We start from the raw sequence: 19,720 nt of genomic DNA, 5'->3' as shown, positions 1-19,720 counted from the left end.
CTTACGGAATATTCACTTTGCGGATTATCTGTGGCAAGTGTGTATCCTCCAGTGACTTTCCCATCACCTAGAAGCCTCAGAGCTGCCTTGCTTTGCTACCACGTGGCCTGGATTTTAAGCACTGCATCTAACATGCTCATTCTAAGATCAGCCTGGGTGAAAAATAACTAGGAAGGCAAAGCTGCCATCATTTATTTTAAAACCAAATATTTTATAAATGTCTTCTGTTTTCAGTGATCTCCACTGGAATGGGTAATTAAAAGGTAAAATTATTTTTGGTTTGAATATTGCACTGGTTGTACAGGATTTGGCAGGAGTGTATAGAACACAGGCAGCCTGTAGCCCAGCAATTGAGACAGCTTGGACATGAACAATGGCTCCTCTGGATCTTGAGCAAGTCCTTTAGCCTCTCAGGGCCTCAGTTTTCTCATCTATAAAATGGGCATAATAATAGCTATCATCCCCATCTCACAGAACTGTCGAGAATGGAGAGCCCTTACAACGGTACCTGGCACTGGGTAAAGTGCTCTGTAAATGTTAGCCATTATTATAATCATCACTGCCCTTATTCAGCCCATATGTAGTTTGTGCATTTTGGGTAAAGCGTGATATAAGGAAGACAGACAAGTACAGTGAAGTCTTAGTGTCTTTAAATTGAATTTCCAGTCTCAGCCAAGGCTGCTTTGTAGCTGGTATGCCTGGACCTCCAGTCTAATTGGTTGGTACTCTTGTTCTACTAGTTGTCCCATATTTTGAATGTCATTGATGTCTCCCTATTTCTAAATGACTCAAAGTTCAGAATAGGTGTTGCCTTTTAATTTGACTTGAGATAATGTACATAAAGCACCTAGCGCATTGCCAGGCATGTATTAAGTTCTTAATATCGTGGTTCTTTTTACCCCTTCTCTTGAATCACCCCTTTAAAATTATTTGCATGAACACACATGCACATGCATACACAGAACAAACACATCGAACCAACCCAGCCCACATAGAATGTGCTGTGTTAGAGGTTTCTGCAGAAGCGTGCTTGCTGGCTCTCATTATGACCCATAGTGGAGTTGTACACGGCAGCCCCGCCATTTCACATGGTGGGCAGTTTGAAATACGCCTATATTGAAGGGGAAGAAAAATAGGACCGTTTGGGGAAAGCATTTTTTTGTCTACTCATTCTCAGCTGAGCTTATTCATTAGCAAAACAGGTATGACCATAAACCAACATTTTTCATCACTATGCTCAAAGCAACCCTAGAGGATGGGGGACTACATTCTTTCTTAATCAGAAAGAAACCGAAATTCAGCACAGGGAAGTACCTGGCACACATGTACAGTATGCTGGGAATGGAGAAGGGGAGATGCAAAACATGATTTCCTTCAGACTTCAAATCCTCTTCCTGTTCTAGAATCTCCGATTTTGGTGCATTCCTGCTTCTATGCCAAGACTTAATGTGGCTTAGTAGAATGATGGACTGGATCTGGGGATACAAAACAATCCATTCCCAGATGCTTTGTTTGGCCCATACAGTTGATTTAGGGGCATTTATTTGTTTGTTGTGTTTTAACTTACTGTCAACATTTAAATATTGAAAGATTTCCTGAGGAATTCTGTTCTTGGCTTCTCTTTTTTAAAAATTGAACAATTCATTCATTACAGCAGATAGATAGTGAACATCTTCTTTGTGCCAGATTTTACTCTGTCCTAGGCTCTTGGGATAAAGCAATGACAAAACAAGTCAGGGAAGGTCCCTGTAATTATGAAGTCTTTGTTCTAAACGGAGGAGACAGACAATGCACCAGTTTATTACTTCATTGGCATGAGTGCTGTAAGACAGGTAGGCAGGGTGATGTCAGGGAGAATGATTGGCTGGTCACAGCCTATGGAGGAGTGATATTTGAGCTGAGATCCCAAAGATACCTCTGAGTCTAACATGGGAATGTCTTGGGGGCAGCACATTCTGGGCAGAAAAAAAATGGTCAACACAAAGGTCTTAAGATTGGAACCAATCTGTCCACAACCGCAGCAGCCAGGTCACTGAGAGGCACTGCCCCTTCAAGCATCTGGAACAAACTCAGATAAGTGTTTGTCAGCTCCCCGTCGGTAATCTGACAAGTGACTAGATTATTTCTGGAATAAGAAATATTTCTGAAGTTGCTTCAAGTACTGGCCACCCAGTTGATGTACCCCGGCAACATTGTGGGAAACGGTCTTAGGGTTTTCTGAAAGGGTCGCCACACCCCACGAAAGTACAAACCATCTAGAGCTTTGCTACTCAAAGAGTGGTCTGCGGACGGGGAGATTGTTCGAACTGCAGAATCTCACGCTTTGCTCCAGACCCACTGAATCAGAATGTGCATTTTGACAAGATCTCCACTGTAACAAGCTCTTAAATAAGCACTGGTTGAGAGCATCTTACTGCATCCGTCCAGATGTTTGTTGCCTTCTCTGTTCTGCCACCCTTTGTTTTGAGCGAGTTTTCTAAATGCTGGGGATTCGTGGCTGTGCCTCCCAGAATCCTGGTCTGGGTCCCCCACCCAGTCCCATCTGACATGTAATTGCAAGATGGATGTTGGATTTAGTGGGTAATGAACAAAATTTCTCTCCATATGGACTTAATTAGCCTGCACTCTGATGCTGCTTTCTGGAAATTTATATATACCTATTGTAAATTCAAAATTCTCTCATTAAATTTTATTAATGCTATTATGCATGCTGATACTTCTGGCTACCTATTTAAGGCATAAGCTTTCTCTAGCTCTGCCAGAAGCGTTATGGTTTCCCATTACTGCTCTGTCCTAAAATTTGTTTCAGTAAGTCTTGTGATCGCTCAGCTAAAGCTGAAAGGGAAAAAAAAAATCAGTCACTTAGATTAAATTTATTTTTAAGAATCCATTCCTCAAAATTTACCCTAAAAATACCCAGGGAACATGTTGTAGCTGAATACAGATGCATTTCTTGTTTTAATTTCTAATAATTGATTATATCTGTGATTTTATGCTTTGAACAGAAGGTCATTGGTTATAGTGAGTTGCCCTTAATTTTATTCTTGTTTAAACCGGTCCTGAAATGTACTTGCCGGAAGCTACAGGAATGCAACCATCTGTACAGGACTTTCACTCTTCAGTTCCATTGCTTTCAACAAGCATGGTTAGGTAATTGACCACCAGGTAAACACTTTGCAGTGTAATTAACAAGGAATGTATCCTCCTCACAGACTTCATAGAAAAATAATTACAAAAAAGGGAACATATCTATTCAAAGGCATAGACTTTAATTTGGGAAAAAAAGAAGGCTACTCCGCAATGTCATAAAAATAGACACTGTCGCTGTTTCTGCTCTACTGATGAATGTGACTTCAGGGCTGATGGACTTTTCTGATTTTCTGGGTGATCTCATCCCACTAAAGTTTTGTTAAAGCATGTGATAAAAGAGACTCAGACCTCGACACTGCTAATCGTACATCTGGTAGAAAAATATAGTAGAGGTTATAGCTTAAGATAATGCAGATGGAAATCCTGGGAAATAAGTCTATGCTGGTTTCTAGAGAAATCCAGCATATTCGGGAAGCTGGGGAACCCCTATGACTATAAGTAGCAATAATAGTAATAACCATTCACTGTGGATCTGAGCGGTACATACCTCTTAAGAGGACTGCCCTCAAATGAGCTAATGCCCACGCCATCCTGATTATTCAGCAAGAGTCACCACAGCCCAAGCGAGGAGACAGTCATTGGCCAAAACCAGCAGCTGAAGGGCAGGACAGCAGAGGTTCCTACTGTCCAAATTCATGCGTGTGTCATGTATATATGTCTCACCTCTCGCCATGAACGTTCCCAAATAGTTCACAGTGAACAATTAAGTCGTAGGAATAGAAATGGCTCTATTTCACAGAGTGAATATTCACCTTTTAATCGATAGAACTTTTTTGAGATGGGTTTTCTGCACAGCTGTGACATTTCTTCATGTCCCAGCGTACAGACCTAGTAGAACTCACTGCAGCCTCTTTCAGGAAAAATACATCAGTTAGAATATGTTAGCTGCACAGGGTAGTAGAATCCCCAACTACAAGTGCTTAAATGATGAGGCCATTTATTTATGTGACAAAGGAAGTGTGAAGTAGCCACGAGGGACCTTCCATCCCCCAGCTGGGCCATCCTCACGTGTCCTCGGGTCACACAGCTGGAAAGTGGCAAAGCTGGGATTCACATGCGGGGTTATCTTAGGCCGGGCAAGTCATCCGTGCACTCATTCGGCCCTTGATCGTACTGGACTTTTATCTGCCCAGTGTCCTGAGGTGTGACATGGTCACAAGTCCCAGTATAAGAGCAATGACTTCTTTCTCTGTATATTGGCGAAGGTGCAGGATGTCAGCTTCAATGTGTAATCTGTTAAAAGGGCAGGTTTTCACTTAGAGTTTTCCCTTTCAAAATCAGTAGTACTCATCCTAATTTGCTTGTTACCAAATGCTGAGATGAGCTCGTGCAGCTGATAAAATAGGGGCTTCTGGGCAGAATAAGTGAGCCAGGCAGAAAAAGCAAGGCAAATCTGAACCGTATGAGTCGTATTCTAATTAGACATTATATTTTTGGCCCTTTTTCATATTTTAGAGTTCTTTTCCCTCTCAATAGTCATTTGTTTAAATTTTGAACTCAATGGTCTTTATATTTTGCAAATAAAAGCTGCTTTCATTCCTGCTTGGTAACCAAGCAAGAAAATGGCACCCTTGGTGATCGCTAAGAGACCCCATCAGATCTTACAGACGAGCATAAGGCATGTCTTTTTCAGCCTGTCAATTATTGTGTGTAATAATCATTGCAGTTAAATTGTAGCTTCCAAGTTAAGATCTTGTGGTGCTTTATACACACAACGAACCTTGCCGCAGAATACATAACTAACACGCTTTCAAAAGATGAGGACAGGGACTTCCCTGGTGGTCCAGTGGTAAAGAATCTGCCTTACAATGCAGGGGACGTGGGTTCGATCCCTGGTTAGGGAACTAAGATCCCACATGCTGCGTGGCAACTAAGCCCACGTGCCACAACTACTGAGCTCAAGAGCCTCAACTAGAGAGCCTACGTGCCGCAAACTACAGAGCCCACGCGCCTTGGAGCCTGCGCACCACAGCTAGAGAAGAGAAAACCTGCACGCCACAACGACAGAGAATCCCGCGCCACAACAAAAGATCCTGCATGCCTCAACAAAGATCTCGCGTGCTGCAACTAAGACCCAAGGCAGCCAAAAATAAATAAATAATAAATCTTTTAAAAAATAATAATTAAAAAAAGATGAGGACGGTTTTTCAACAAAGTATTTCTCCTTGAAAAATCTTTCCATTGTGCAGGGTTTCACTCTAGAGAATAAGAATTCAGACAAAAACCTGTCTGAGGATGTGTGTTGAAGAAACTTGGATTTAGCATATCTCTGTTCCACGTCTGGATTCGTCTCTCATGTGGCTGCCTGTGGACTATATTCTAGATGCAGTCTTTGCAGGTGGGTTATCTAGTCCCCAGTAGTAGATGCCTCTGGTGGGGAGTTGGGGGTCGTTGGTGGTGAGGAAGCAGAGCTGATAACAGAACCGCTGATAACAGTGTATAGGAAGGGTGGGGGAGGGAAGGGGGGCGGAGGTGGGGGGAGGAGGGAAGAAAAAAGCACAGCTGTGGGTGGGAGTATTTAGCATAAGAGCAAACAACTTCGTTCCTCAGTGGGGACCTAAGGACGTCAGTATTTTAGGACCAGCATCAGTTGATCATAATCATGACCCTGAAGTATCATGAAAAACATCAAAATTATATTCAACTTTATAAGGCAGGAGTAAATGATACTTTTTAGAATTATAGAAAATTGCCTTTTCAAACTTTGGCAAATAAGACCCAAGTTCTATAGAAGAATAGCTTCCAAACCTTGTTCAGGAGATGTCTTGGGGGTTGTGCCGGGGGGTGGGGGGGTGTTTCTCGTCACTTGTTTGCAGAGAAGCTTGTCTTTTTTTTTTTTTTTTAATTAAAAAAAATAAATTTATTTGTTTATTTTTGGCTGTATTGGGTCTTCGTTGCCGCACGCGGGCTTTCTCTAGTTGCGGCGAGCGGGGGCTTCTCACTGCGGTGGCTTCTCGTTGCGGAGCACGGGCTCTAGGCACACGGGCTTCAGTAGTTGTGGCACGCGGGCTCAGTAGTTGTGGCACACGGGCTCTAGAGCGCAAGCTCAGCAGTTGTGGCTCACGGGCTTAGTTGCTCCGCGGCACGTGGGATCTTCCCGGACCAGGGCTCGAGCCCGTGTCTCCTGCACTGGCAGGCGGATTTCCAACCACTGCGCCACCAGGGAAGTCCTGAGAAGCTTGTCTTTTATCCGTTTTATATATTAATTTCTTAATTTTCTTTTTTTTTTTTTTTTAAGATTGATTGATTGATTGATTGATTGATTGCTATGTTGGGTCTTCGTTTCTGTGCGAGAGCTTTCTCTAGTTGCGGCAAGCGGGGGCCACTCTACATCGCGGTGCGCGGGCCTCTCACGATCGCGGCCTCTCTCGTTGCGGAGCACAGGCTCCGGATGCGCAGGCTCAGCAATTGTGGTTCACGGGCCCAGCTGCTCCGCGGCATGTGGGATCTTCCCAGACCAGGGCTCGAACCCGTGTCCCCTGCATTAGCAGGCAGATTCTCAACCACTGCGCCACCAGGGAAGCCCCCTCTTACTTTTCTTAATACAAAGTTTCCATTAAAGAGAAAGAGTTCAAATGCTTTGAAAGCTGATGATCTAGAAATCTCAGTACTGCGGAATTTCATCCCTCGGTGATGCTAGAGGGATCGCTCTCCCACCTTCACACGCATAGAGTCCCAGTAATGGACGCGGCACCGGGCTCCGTCAGCACAGCGACGCACGCGGCCGCCAGCACCCCTGCTCCTGGCACACCCGCTTCACAGCCAGCCACCCTCCCTGGGCAGTGGCCGCCGTGCAGGAAGGTGGCAGCCTGGCTGGGCTGGCGTTGTGGAGCGCAAGGAAGCGTGGCGCCCTCCTCCTACCTGCACACCTTCACCAGGTGACCCACCTTGAGACCTGCCTGGACGGCCCGCTCGCGAAGAGCCCGAGGGAGTCGGCAGGAAGCCCCGTTAGGCTGTTATGACCTCAGGGGCTGCCCTAATGTCCGGACCACAGGGGAGACAAGCTTATTGACCCGGACAGCCCTGCCGGCAGCTGTGATGACCCAGGGGTGTTCAGAGGCTGGCCCCACCCGGGAGGGAGGGGAACAAGCCAGTGGCCTTGCACTTGGAATTTTCTAAGCAGGAGCAACCCGGGTCTTCCCGTGATCTGTCTGACCAGCGCCGAGGCTCCCACAGAGATGGGAGGGTACCCGCTCTTGGTACCCTCCCTGGCCGTGGGTCTGGCGGTCATATAACCTGCTCGACAAAAGAGACTCTCCAGAGGTCTGTTTGTCCGGCTGTCCGGTCACCAGTGACCATTCCCGGCACTGGCTCTCCAGCCACGAGCACAGGAATCTCTTACGTGTGCGGAGGTTCCTCCGGTGGGAAAACAGCCTCACACCACAGCATCAGGATTTCACTAATGAGAAGCATATGTTTCTAGTACACAATTCATTAATTCTTGTGTTCCCTGTAGCTAATTTCCTACACAGAAAGCTTGGAAATGGCTTTTGCCAATAACAGCGTGATTGCTGAATCCCAAGACTGCGCTGCCCTTTATTCACTGTACACATGTATGTTTCACAGAAAACTTAGGCTGAAATAAATGCCTCTTTCCCAGCTGGCTTTGTTCCCTCTGGTCTGAAAGAGTAGAACCCCGAGCTTAACTGCATTTCCTGCCAGCCACACCCACCTATGCACGGGAGGTCATCTGATATTATTTGAGGGAGAGTGGGGAGTTTGCACGTCTGCCTTTCACCCTCAAGTACTGTAGCGTTCCCACGCCAGAGATGTTTCTGGGTGTTGAGAAGACAAAGGGAACATAGGATGAGGGTTAGCAACTTCGGCGAGGTATGCTTTGGAAAACGGGTGATGCAGTAACACGTGCCCTGGGGCCGCCGAGACCTGGAAGGTCCCTGCGCGCAGGAGGGACTCAGGATGGACACAGGATATGACTCGAATCTTGAAGGATGGGTAGATTTTTGGAAGAGAGGAAAAGCATGTGAGGTTGGAACAACAGTTGAGGGCAAAGTCACGGACTCGGGTAAAAGTGTGTGTTGTGAGGATCAACCTGGGAAGAACGGGGGGCGGGGGGTGTGGCCTCCCATTGCTAATGGCGCCGGAAGCCCTGCCCAGCCCTCCCCAGTCTCCCTCCCTCCCGTTCCCCGGGCCAGTACACTTACCGGGCCTCTGTGCACGCCGTTCCCTCTTTTTTCTCTCTGCTCCCGGCCACTCTCCACCTCCAGTGACAGTCCTGCCTGTTGACCAGAGCCCAGCTCGTCCCCAGCCTTCTCTGCCCACCCCAAGAGGCACTCGTTCTTACTGAGCTCCCAAAGCAGCTTGTATGGTGCCTTTTCCTGGCTCTTCTGGCTCCCACCAGCATCACAGGCTGGACTTGGGGGCCTGTTAGCTGGGTGCGGGGTGTGTGTGTCCGTCCACCCTTTAGGCGTGTTCCCAGTGTAACTGGGAGGTGTTGTAAAAGCCCGTTTCCAGCTGGCCGTGTCGTAGAAAGCCAAGGCGACTTAGCCATCCAGGTAGGTGGTTTGCCCTTGTGTGAGCAGCAGGAAAGGGCTCTGAGCCTCCAGCTGTTTTCCTCTGGTTGCCTTTAGCCTAACCTAATCCGCTCCACTCAAGAGGGAAACTGCAAGCCGAGGAGTGCAGGCGGCTTCCTGGCTGATAGGAGATCCTGGCAGGGCCACTCCTGTGGGAGAGCGTGTGGAAGTGGGGTCCTGTGTAAGTCACGAGCTAAACAGCATGGGGTCCCCGAGGGGAAAACCGGAAGTGGTGGCAAACAATCCGTCCTCTGCCTTCAGGCGAACTTTCTGGCCCGACGCAGAACCCCCTTAGCTGCCTGTGTCACATGCTCCCTGTTCCCATGCTCTCAGCAGCCCTGTGGAGTGAGTGGTGCTCGGAGTGGCTGGACCACCTCTGGGTTGAGGCTCTTCAGCCAGTGAATCTGAAGCGAGCATCCTCATCCTTGCTTGGGAAACCTTCCAGCTTATGTTCTCGTCTAACTTGACTTGACATCCTCCGGAGCCATGATTCAGCCTGTTGCAGGGGGCAGTCAGACTACGCAGGGCACCCGCCGACGCCTGGCCTCTTCCCATCTTCCTTCTTTGTTCACCTTCTGTCTTCGAGGATGAGGACGAGGAGGAAGAGGAGGGGGGCAGGGGGGAGGAGGAGGAGGAAGGGGGAGGGAGGAGGAGATGGAGGGGGAGGGGAGGAGATGGAGGAGGGGGAGGGGGAGGAGATGGAGGAGGAGGGAGGAGATGGAGGGGGAGGAGATGGAGGAAGGGGAGGGGGAAGAGATGGAGGAGGAGGGAGGAGATGGAGGAGGGAGGGGGAGGAGATGGAGGAAGGGGAGGGGGAAGAGATGGAGAGGGGGGAGGAGATGGAGGAGGGGGGAGGAGATGGAGGAGGAGGGGGGGAGGGAGGAGATGGAGGAGAAGGGGGGAGGAGATGGAGGAGGAGGGGGAGGGGGAGGGAGGGCTATGGGAGGCATTGCTGGGGCACCTTTCCACCCCCTACATCTGAATGTTGCTACGGCAACTGACAGGCCCTAGAAAGCCTGCCAAGTATTGTTTCTTTCCTCAGGGGGGAAAGAAAACCGCTCTTGCCACCTTGGTGATGTGTATACCTAGGAAAGGCAGGGATTTGGAGACTGGAAGGTGGAATGTTTGGTGCACAGCTGGCGCATTTCGTCCCGGAGGGGACAGGATTCCATGTGCGGCCATTTCGGGGGAGTGGGTGATCATAGGAGGAACGCTGTGTGAGTGACCCGTGTCTCCGGGTTGGGGGGTGCCTAGCCAGCAATCTCCCTTGCCCCCCGGCTCTCAAAGCAAGGTTCTCTGCAGGTGAGACCGGTGACTGCCAGGCAGCCTTGGGCGACGGGCTCCTGGAAACCTTACAAAGTGCAAAAGTTCTCAAACGCTGGCAGGTTTTGTAGGAGATGTGGCAGGGCAGAGTGGAAGAAGTGGCACCGGCCTTGAGGCCAGACAGACAGAGAGACCTAGTCTGCCCCTGCTCTGCCCTCTACCCCTGGGAGGCCTCGGAAGAGTTCCATGTCTCACCAGGGTCCAGTGTCTGAAAGGGGAAAATAAGTCCTCCTCTGTAGGGTCGCTGTGAGAACTGTAGACAGCTTGTACAGAAAGCACATTGCTGCGACGGGCCGGCACACAGGAGGTGCTCACTTCTGTGAGATACTAGTTACAGTAGTGACTGAAGACAGCCCTGACCTGGACGTACTCCATGTCTCCCAGCATCAGGACCAACTAGAAGCTTCTTAAAATACTCGCCTAAGCCAGTCTTTATGGGTTAGAATTTGCAAAGATAGGACCAAGGAATCTATATACTTTTTTAAACTTCCGGAAGCATATATGGAATCTAAAAAAAAAAAAAAAAAAAAAAATGGTTCTGAAGAACCTAGGGGCAGGACAGGAATAAAGACGCAGACGTAGAGAATGGACTTGAGGACACAGGGAGGGGGAAGGGTAAGCTGGGACGAAGTGAGAGAGTGGTATGGACATATATACACTCCCAAATATAAAATAGATAGCTAGTGGGAAGCAGCCGCATAGCACAGGGAGATCAGCTCGGTGCTTTGTGTCCGCCTAGAGGGGTGGATAGGGAGGGTTGGAGGGAGATGCAAGAGGAGGGGATATGGGGACATACGTATATGTACAGCTGATTCATTTGTTATAAAGCAGAAACTAATACACCACTGTAAAGCAATTATACTCCAACAAAGATGTTTAAAAAAAACTTTCCCCAAGCAACTCTGTCACTGGTCTGCGATTCCAGAGAGGAAATCCGTTTATTTGCTTGAGGATGAAGACTATAAACAGAGCTGGAGTTTCCCCTCTTCTTTCCCGTCCCACCAGCCCTTTTCATGCTACCTTTATTCTGCTTCTAAACCCCTAAGGCTTCCGGAGGAGATGGGACATGATGGTGGAGGAGTAAACTCCAAAAGCTTCTGCTAAAATTATCTGCGTTTGAAGCAGGGACGTGTGATAAAGGGGCTGAAAGTCATTTAATCAGGAAGAAAAACAGAAGTTCGACTCTTTCCTGAAAGCGAAATGCAGTCCCTCCGTGAGAGCTGGACCCTTTTGGCTCTCTGATGGGTTCTAAACACGACACTGAAGGTGACTTGTACAATGGGCTTAAGCCTTAAATAGGAGTTTAGCGTGCATGTGGCTGAAGTTTTTTTCCGCATCCCACAGGAACGTGGCTGAAGAGTGGTCTCGGCCTCGTGCACCAGGAAGGAAGCCAGCTGACGTGGACATATATCGCCCCTCAGTTGGGGTACTGGGTGGCAGCCATGTCTCCTCCCAACCCAGGTAACAGGACCCCCGAAATCTGCAGTGATGGGAACCGATTCCTTTGAGGGTTCAGGCTAAGTGTGCTTTTGAAAGTGATGTCAGCAGGGAGATCACATCTTCCTTAAATGTGGTTGAAAGTGTGAAAAAGCAAATGATGAGTCAAAGGTTTTTCCTGGGGGTGGGGGAGTTCTGGTTGGAACTCTCCCATCCAGGATAAGAATAATGCATAGAAAATAGCCTTGTCTCGAATCTCTGTTTTGCTCAGACAGCTGCCGTAGGGAATTCTTAATCTAAAGCCCACAGAGGCGGGTCAGACCTCCTCCCTAATTTCTGAAACAGCTGTGGCCTGGTGCAAGAGAACACGTAGTATAAGGCAGTCACCAGAGGGACCAGCAGAAAGTCACCGTTGGAGGCTTCTTGGGGCAAAAACCTTGATCGGGCATTTCTGAAAGGCTTAAAAGCAAACCTGTTGTTTTATATCTAAAAGAATATTCATCTCCATTTAGGATATATGAATTAACTCATATTTTTCACTGAAGTTTAATTTCACAAATATTTTGACCAAAAGTTTGGGTTTTTTTTAACCTAACCACCCTGATTTATCCCTAGGAGTATTCTAGAATTGCTTTTTTCAAAATAGTCACCTTAGGAGAAGTCTTTCCAGTGGATGGCTTCCAGTACTTAAAATGCCTTTAGAACCTTTTTCCCCTGGACTGTCATCCTTAGCGAAACTCTTCATAGGTGGCCAATCTTTTTGCTCAGAGGGTCCCTTTGATTTTTCTTAGACACATCTAAAAGTCACCCACCTCCAAGGCTGGTGAATAAAGTAGGTAATTGAGCTAGGTCAAAATGTGCTACGATTAAAAGTTGTCTTTTGTCAATTAACCATGAAGGCAGTTCCAAAATGGGGGTCCAAAATACTTTACCAATGGAATCATCACTGGGATGAACACTTAGACTCCCAAAGTAACTAATTTGATGGAGGCCAACCCTAGATGGGTGTTGAAAAATCGGTTACATTTACTTTATAGTCCAGTCCTGGGAAAATGTACACTTCACATCTGGGTTTTAAGAGTATGCGTTTCCCTTTACCGTATGGTTCTTGTAGCCACGTAGGCATGAACCAGCTACAGAAATGCCTCAGTCTCCAAATCTGAAATATCTAGAATATGATTATGAGTAAGGTAAGAAAGAAAAAAAAGTCCTTAAGTACCAAAGTAGAGGCCACAAAGCCCGTGCATTAAAGTTAACTTTTATTTTAGATCTGTTTCAAAGAACCATGGCAATCGGTGTTCCTATCATGCAACAGATTAATAGATACTTTTGTAAAGAGGGGAAGAAGAACTGCTAGATGTAGGTCGACCCAAGCTTCCTGAAGAGCAGTGAAGGAAGAGACAAAAAGCCATAAAAAGCACATATAGTACAGCCCTGATGGCGTTTAACGTAGAAATATGTATGTTGGTAACCCCACAGCCATCACTTATATTAAAACAAATTACAGTGATGCTGTGCTTTTGTGAGCCCCAAACCAACAAGAAAATAGAGTTTTCTCTTTCATTCTCTGGTTAAGAAGGAAATGAAGTATGACTGTGAAGTTTATCAAGATTTCCACTGGCAGAAGTTAAAATAATAGCATTTTAAGTACTTAAAAGGACCAAGCTTCAGTTATTTGGAAATGATTTCTTGGTGACCCCTGCCAGGGCATTACCTATGTCTGTGGGGTTGTCTCTGTGTCAAAAAAGAAAAAAAAAAGTTTCTCTGAACAATTAAGGTGGTAGATAGTTGTCAGTAATTTTTCAAAAAAACCAAAAGTTTCTCTGAACAATTAAGGCGGTAGGTAGTTGTCAGTAATTTTTCCAACTTTTGTAAATATTCACCCTCACCCCGTTGAAATGATTTGTAATTGGGAGAGAATGATGTTATCTTTTGAACTTAAGCAATGTCAATATTTTCAAAAATCTACAAGTCTCCTTGGATTTATCTAGCTTTTAAGAGATTTTTGAAGAAATCTGTCCCTTAGAATGTAAAAAATCAATCAATAAATGGGTGTTTATGGTGTTTAGTAATCATAACCATGCTCCTCTGACGTAATGTACAATATAACCACATTCCTTCCTTCCCATCTTTTGAAGCACTGCCAGGATACCTGGACACCAATAAGTGCCCCAATATTGTAATCTGGGGACGTTTTCGTTATTGCTGTCAATCCATTGTTAGCAACATTAAGATAGATTCTTACTACTATTGAACATGAGGAGTAAGTTAAACTACCTCTTGGGATTCTAATGTAAATTAAATCCCAATTTAATTTAATGGAGTCTAATGGATTTTAATGTAGATTAAAAAGAAAATATGTTTTCCTCTGGTCACCTTGTCTGTAAGTTCTGGAAAGGTCTGTTGCCACATGAGGTTAGCCATTTTGAACAGATACTAGAGAGAAAGATGTTATTTTTTAAAAATGGGAGGCATTTTAGAAACCCTTGATACCCCTGTAATAAGCTGCGGATTATTTTTTTAAGTCATAGAAATTTATTTCATACATTTCAACTGATTCATTTAAGCCAAGGGTTTAGGCCAATGATTACATAGTAATCATTGCCCAGGGAAAGTGAGAATCAAATTTCATGATTTTTTTTTTTTTTTTCTTCTGCAGTATCATAAAATCCCCAGGTCTTCAGGCCGTGTCTCTGAATGGATGAGTCCCCCTCATTATATGATCATGCATCTAGTTTTCTTTTATTAAAAGATCACATATTTAGAATGATGAAAATGGTACCCAATGCTAAGGAAGGACCCTGGACACTGCACCTAGAATTTGAGTATTCGGAGTGCTCTAGTGATGGTTTGGGTAATCCCTTTTCACTGAGGGAAGTTACGGTGATGCTGCAGGCACATCATCTAAAGGGTGTTCGCGTCTGGCCGCCGCTCCACACCCCAGCCAGTAAGAGCAAGAAAAACAGCACGCTCTCAGTTCATTTCCCCTCTTTTTATTTAAAGGTTTCCACAAGTCTCAAATGCCCTTTTCTGACTTTTTAGGTCCCGTTGTCACACAGGACATCGCCACGTATCACACGGTGTTTCTTTTGGCCATCTTGGGAGGAATGGCTTTCATTCTTTTGGTTTTGCTGTGTCTCCTTTTATATTATTGCAGGTAAAGTTTTACCATTGAGGCACTGTCTTTTTTAATTTGGAATTTCTTGCGCAAGCATTGCTATCGAGGTCCTTTTGTGAGTCGAGGTCCTTTTTTTCTCATGAAAAAGTACCTAAGAACTGAACATCTGTCACGTAAGTTGCAAACAAAGTGGGAGGCACACTGTGTAAAATGTTTCTTAGAAGGGCGGTCACAAAAAAATAAGTTGTCATGATTCATTCAGAATAGTCCTAAATGGTAATGAAGAGATGATATTCTCAAGGACAGAGCAGAACTATTCTTATTTTGATGCCTCATCTGATCGACTTGCAAGAATGTTTATCGTCGACTCTGCTTTTGAATGGATAACTTGGATGTACTTGGGGTAAAATCTGCACATTGCGACCCTCAGAATCAAACTAGGGCTGAGGGTGCGGGGTGAGAAGGCTTCTGGCTGCCAATTCGTTGTGTTGTCTTGTTTCTTGCTGTGGGAATTGAGAATTAGGTTTCGACTTGAACCTTCACTGTTCTGAGAATCTTTAATCTTGGGGTTTGTATCTTTGATCGCAGGCGGAAGTGCTTGAAACCCCGCCAGCACCATAGAAAACTGCAACTTCCTGCCACCCTGGAGAGTTCCAAAAGGGATCAGTCAACTTCCATGTCACACATCAACCTGCTGTTTTCTCGGCGGGAATCAGAATTCCCTGGCCCGCTCTCCGTCACCAGCCAGGGCCGCCCCCCGGACGCCCCGGGCTCAAAGGAGTTGATGAGCGGAGTCCATTTAGAGATGATGTCTTCCAGCGGGGAGGCGGACATGCATACGCCCATGCTGAAGCTCTCCTACAGCACCTCGCAGGAGTTCAGCTCTCGGGAGGAACTCCTGTCTCACAAGGCGGAGGATAAAAGCCAAATCTCCTTTGACAACCTGACACCGAGTGGGACGTTGGGAAAAGACTACCGTAAGTCGGTGGAGATTTTCCCCTTAAAGGCCAGGAAATCTGTGGAAAGGGAAGGCTATGAGTCCCCCGGCAACAGTGACTACAGGAGGAATTACACTGCCATGCTCTCGCAGCCTTTATTTGAAAAGCAAGACAGAGACGGTCAGGCCTCCGTGACCCACATTTCCACAGGAAGTAAGCTCACCATTCAGGAACACATGTACCCCGCGCCTTCATCTCCGGAGAAAGACCAGCTGATGGAGCGCAGACCTACTGAATGTATGATGTCGCGATCGGTAGACCACCTGGAGAGACCTACCTCTTTCCCGCGGCCCGGCCAGCTGATCTGCTGTAGTTCCGTGGACCAGGTCAATGACAGCGTTTACAGGAAAGTATTACCTGCCTTGGTCATCCCGGCTCATTACATGAAACTCCCAGGGGACCATTCGTATGTGGGCCAGCCCCTGGTCGTCCCAGCCGACCAGCAGCTCGAGATCGAAAGACTGCAGGCCGAGCTCTCCAGCCCTCACGCGGGGATCTTCCCACACGCCTCCTCACAGATCCAGGCCCAGCCCTTATCTTGCCAGGCCATCTCGCAGCAGCACCTGCAGGACGCGGGCACCCGGGAGTGGACCCCGCAGAATGCGTCCATGTCCGAGTCCCTCTCCATCCCGGCATCCCTGAACGACGCGGCCTTGGCTCAGATGAACAGCGAGGTCCAGCTCCTGACCGAAAAGGCGCTGTTGGAACTTGGGGGTGGGAAGCCCCTTCCCCACCCCCGGGCCTGGTTTGTCTCCCTGGACGGCCGGTCCAATGCACACGTCAGACATTCCTACATTGATCTCCAAAGAGCTGGGAGGAACGGAAGCAATGATGCCAGTTTGGATTCTGGCGTGGATATGAATGAACCCAAATCTGCCCGGAAGGGAAGAGGAGACCCGTTGCCTCTGCCGCAGAACCACCCACCGGTCCCGGAGCACGCGCAGAAAGAGCCGCGGGCCGCGGACAGCTCGGCCTACACGCAGCTCGTGTACCTGGACGACACGGACCAGAGCGGCAGCGAGGGCGGCACCGCGGTCGGGACGCCCGAGGACAGCGCCCTGCGGTGCCTGCTGGACGGCTCCAGCCGGAGAAGCGGCGGCCAGCTGCCCAGCCTGCAGGAGGAGACGACGAAACGAACCTCGGACGTCCCCCCGGCGCCGTCGGCCAGTCCCGACGAGAGGCGATCGGCTCAGGAGGACGAGGACGACGACGACGACGACGACGACGACGACCAGGGCGAAGGCAAGAAGAGCCCGTGGCAGAAGCGGGAGGAGCGACCCCTGATGGCGTTCAACATCAAATGAGCGGCCCCGAGCCGCCCAACAGGGGACTAGAATCCAGTTGCCAAAAATGCTGTCTCACGGAAGCGCTGAGCTGCTTGCGGAGGGAGTTGAACCACGTCCGCCGTGGGAAGTGGACTTTTTTCTGCAATTACCGTTTGCTGTCAAAGTGTTAGGAAGTAAAGTTCTTACTCAGAAGGAAGAATGCGTCGCCTCCAGGGAGATGGCCGAATAGAATGTCTGAATGTCCGCTTCGTTCCCCGTACTTGATGTGTCCACCCCCGAGGGCACCAAAGAACCACACGTGATGTCGCTGGGTTCTGATGATAACCTCAGTTCTCCCGCAGATTCTGGGAACAGATGAAACTCTTTTTGCATTGCTTGAATCCATTCTATCACAGTAATGCTCCTGTGAAGTTATTATTGAGAAATTAGCTTGGCACTTAGTGTCTGGAGGTATGCATTATCTCAAAGGAAAACTATGCATCGCTGCTTCGTGGTCTTACTTTGCTTAGATTGTTGCTTTGGCTAGGTTTCGTTTCCGATTTGCTTTTGTTAAACACACACACACACAATTTGGTTGTAAGGAATTTATTCCTTCGTTTTCACCTGCTCTGCTTCCCGGTGGTTTATTTCGGTATCTCCTTTCAGGAACTCCTGAGTGTCGCCTCTGAACATCCAAGCCTCTTAATGAAATCGTGCTGAAGTTTTTATCAGCTGCCAGTTCTTCACTTCTGGTCCCATTAACTCCAAGTGCCTTTTTTACAGTGACAACAGACAGTCCCTTACTTTGCTTTTTTTTTTCGTTTGTTTTTCTTAACTTCTTTAATTGAACTGCCTGGATTTTATAAAGTTATGAAACGATCCCCCTTTTCTTTCAACTGCATGCCGCCAAGTGCCCATTCGTGCTCCGAATTCTCATTTCAGCTCGGTGTATTCTCTCGTTCTCACGTGTGACGTGGATTCTGTTTAGCTAAGCTAGCCTAGAGGACACTTTAGCGATCCCCTTCCCTCCGCCATCCTTTTGGCCACTAGGCACCATTATGGTTTTATTGGCTGTTTGTATATACGGTTACGTATTAACTCTGGAATCCTATGGGCTGATCTTGCTCTCCAAACACAGAGTATGGGCTGAGCAAGTAGACTGAATGTGACTATTAAACAAATCTTATGTACTATCCGAAAGTGCCAGAATGACTCTTCTGTGCATTCTCCTTAAAGAGCTGCTTGGTTATCCAAAAATGAAAACTCAGAATAAACTCTTAAAAAAAAATCAAAAACCTGTCTTGTGGTCCTTTTCATTCATTCTGAGCTGTAATTGGTTTTAGAGTTGCCATTAAGAATTCTCTCTTCATCCCTTGGCAGTCTGGAAGGCCAGTTGTTGGATTTATATTCAAAGACTAACACATGGTGGGAGGAGGGATAAATTGGGAGATTGGGATTGACATATACACACTGCTATATATAAAATAGATAACTAATAATGCCCTACTGTATATATAGCACAGGGAACTCTTCTCAATACTCTGTAATGGCCTATATGGGAAAAGAATCTAAAAAAGAGTGGATGTATGTATACGTATAACCGATTCACTTTGCTGTACAGGAGAACTAACACAAAGTTGTAAATCAACTATAGTCCAATAAAAATTAAACAAACAAAAAAGACTAACACATAGATGCCTAGGAATTGACATGATGGTTAAATCCTAAAAATCCACCTTACTGTTTAATTTCATTCAAGAATACAAGGTAACATTTTATTGTGTTTCCACACTTCACAAAAAACTAATGTTTTCTTTTATGTTCAGTGTTGATCCAGCTTCAAAAAGATGTCGTTCAAATGACCAGAACCGTCCCAGATGTGTGAAGCTATTAATCAAAATAATTACTGGAGCCGTCAGAATATAGCACAGATTGGTGGAAATAAATTAAGCTAGCTAGCTTCGTTATAAGATCTTTCTTCATGAATTTCACACAGGCAGAAAAATGAGTCAAGCTGATTTTTACGATTTTAATTCTCAAATGCTGATGTCTAGTGTTTTGCTTTTAAAATGGTTGAGAGAGTCCCTGACATTGTTGAAGCATCTGAATGGATGGGAGTCTGGGGTTTAACAAGTGAGTGACTGTTTGGAACTGAACATTCTCACCAATAGGTGGCAGGTGAACCCTGGCGGATGCCACTAAAATTCCAGGTAAGAACCATTTGTCACTCTCCAAAGAAGTAGGCGGCCTCTCCCAGCATACCCAGGTCAGACATGGGTGATGGGGGAATGCCAGAAGGTCCCCACCCCTTTGCCGCGCTGCTAATGCCATAATCTCCTTAAAGCATTAGTTTCCAGAAGAGCCTCGTTTACAATGCATGTTACGTGTGACTTGTAGGTGACTTTGTTACCTGTCAGTACTGATGATGGGAGATTCAGCAGGAAGACTGGGGGAGAGGGGCTTTTCTGATTCCTTCTCATTAGGTGGGACATACCTGGGTCGACCAGGATTATGGAAGGTGTGGAGCAGCCAGCAGTGGTCACGAGACGCTATGTCCCTAGAAAGACAAGACAGTGGGTTTGCCAAAGGGAAATTGGTTCCGCCGAAGATGAAGTTCACTCGTTTTACGCTCGTCCAAAAAAAGGCTCAGAGGCTAATGTTTTTGCTCGGGGAGCCAAGATTGGTCACCAGGCTAGAGTTGTCTGGAAAGGGCACCCTAACTGTGTGGACTTTAAACATTGTATTTATCTTTTCATCGCAGTGTTCCGTGTTCCGAACCAATTATATTGTGTGAAGAACTAAAGCCTTCAAAAGCACCTTGCTTGTGCCACCTAGTGGTGAGTTTTCACCTGCCTCTTAAGGAGACTTTAGTCAAACAGCTCTCTGCGGCCAGGTCTG

The 19,720-nt window shown here is 46.8% G+C and overlaps 1 protein-coding gene across 1 annotated transcript in view; it reads left to right on the top strand.

Moving 5' to 3' along the window:
* The window catches only part of FAM171A1 (family with sequence similarity 171 member A1), a 128,555-nt gene extending 110,438 nt beyond the window's left edge, over positions 1 to 18,117 (top strand). The window contains exons 6-8 of the mRNA XM_068561959.1: positions 11,349 to 11,465; positions 14,484 to 14,598; positions 15,148 to 18,117. Of these exons, the coding sequence (XP_068418060.1) occupies positions 11,349 to 11,465; positions 14,484 to 14,598; positions 15,148 to 16,861 (1,946 nt within the window). The 3' untranslated portion in view covers positions 16,862 to 18,117. The remainder of the gene's footprint in view (positions 1 to 11,348; positions 11,466 to 14,483; positions 14,599 to 15,147) is intronic.
* The last annotated feature ends 1,603 nt before the right edge of the window (positions 18,118 to 19,720 follow it).

The sequence above is a fragment of the Eschrichtius robustus genome, chromosome 1, assembly GCF_028021215.1.
Source record: "Eschrichtius robustus isolate mEscRob2 chromosome 1, mEscRob2.pri, whole genome shotgun sequence".
Classification (NCBI taxonomy): Eukaryota; Metazoa; Chordata; class Mammalia; order Artiodactyla; family Eschrichtiidae; genus Eschrichtius; species Eschrichtius robustus.
Note: the sequence above shows the minus strand (reverse complement) of the source record. Positions and strands in the feature narration are given on the sequence as shown.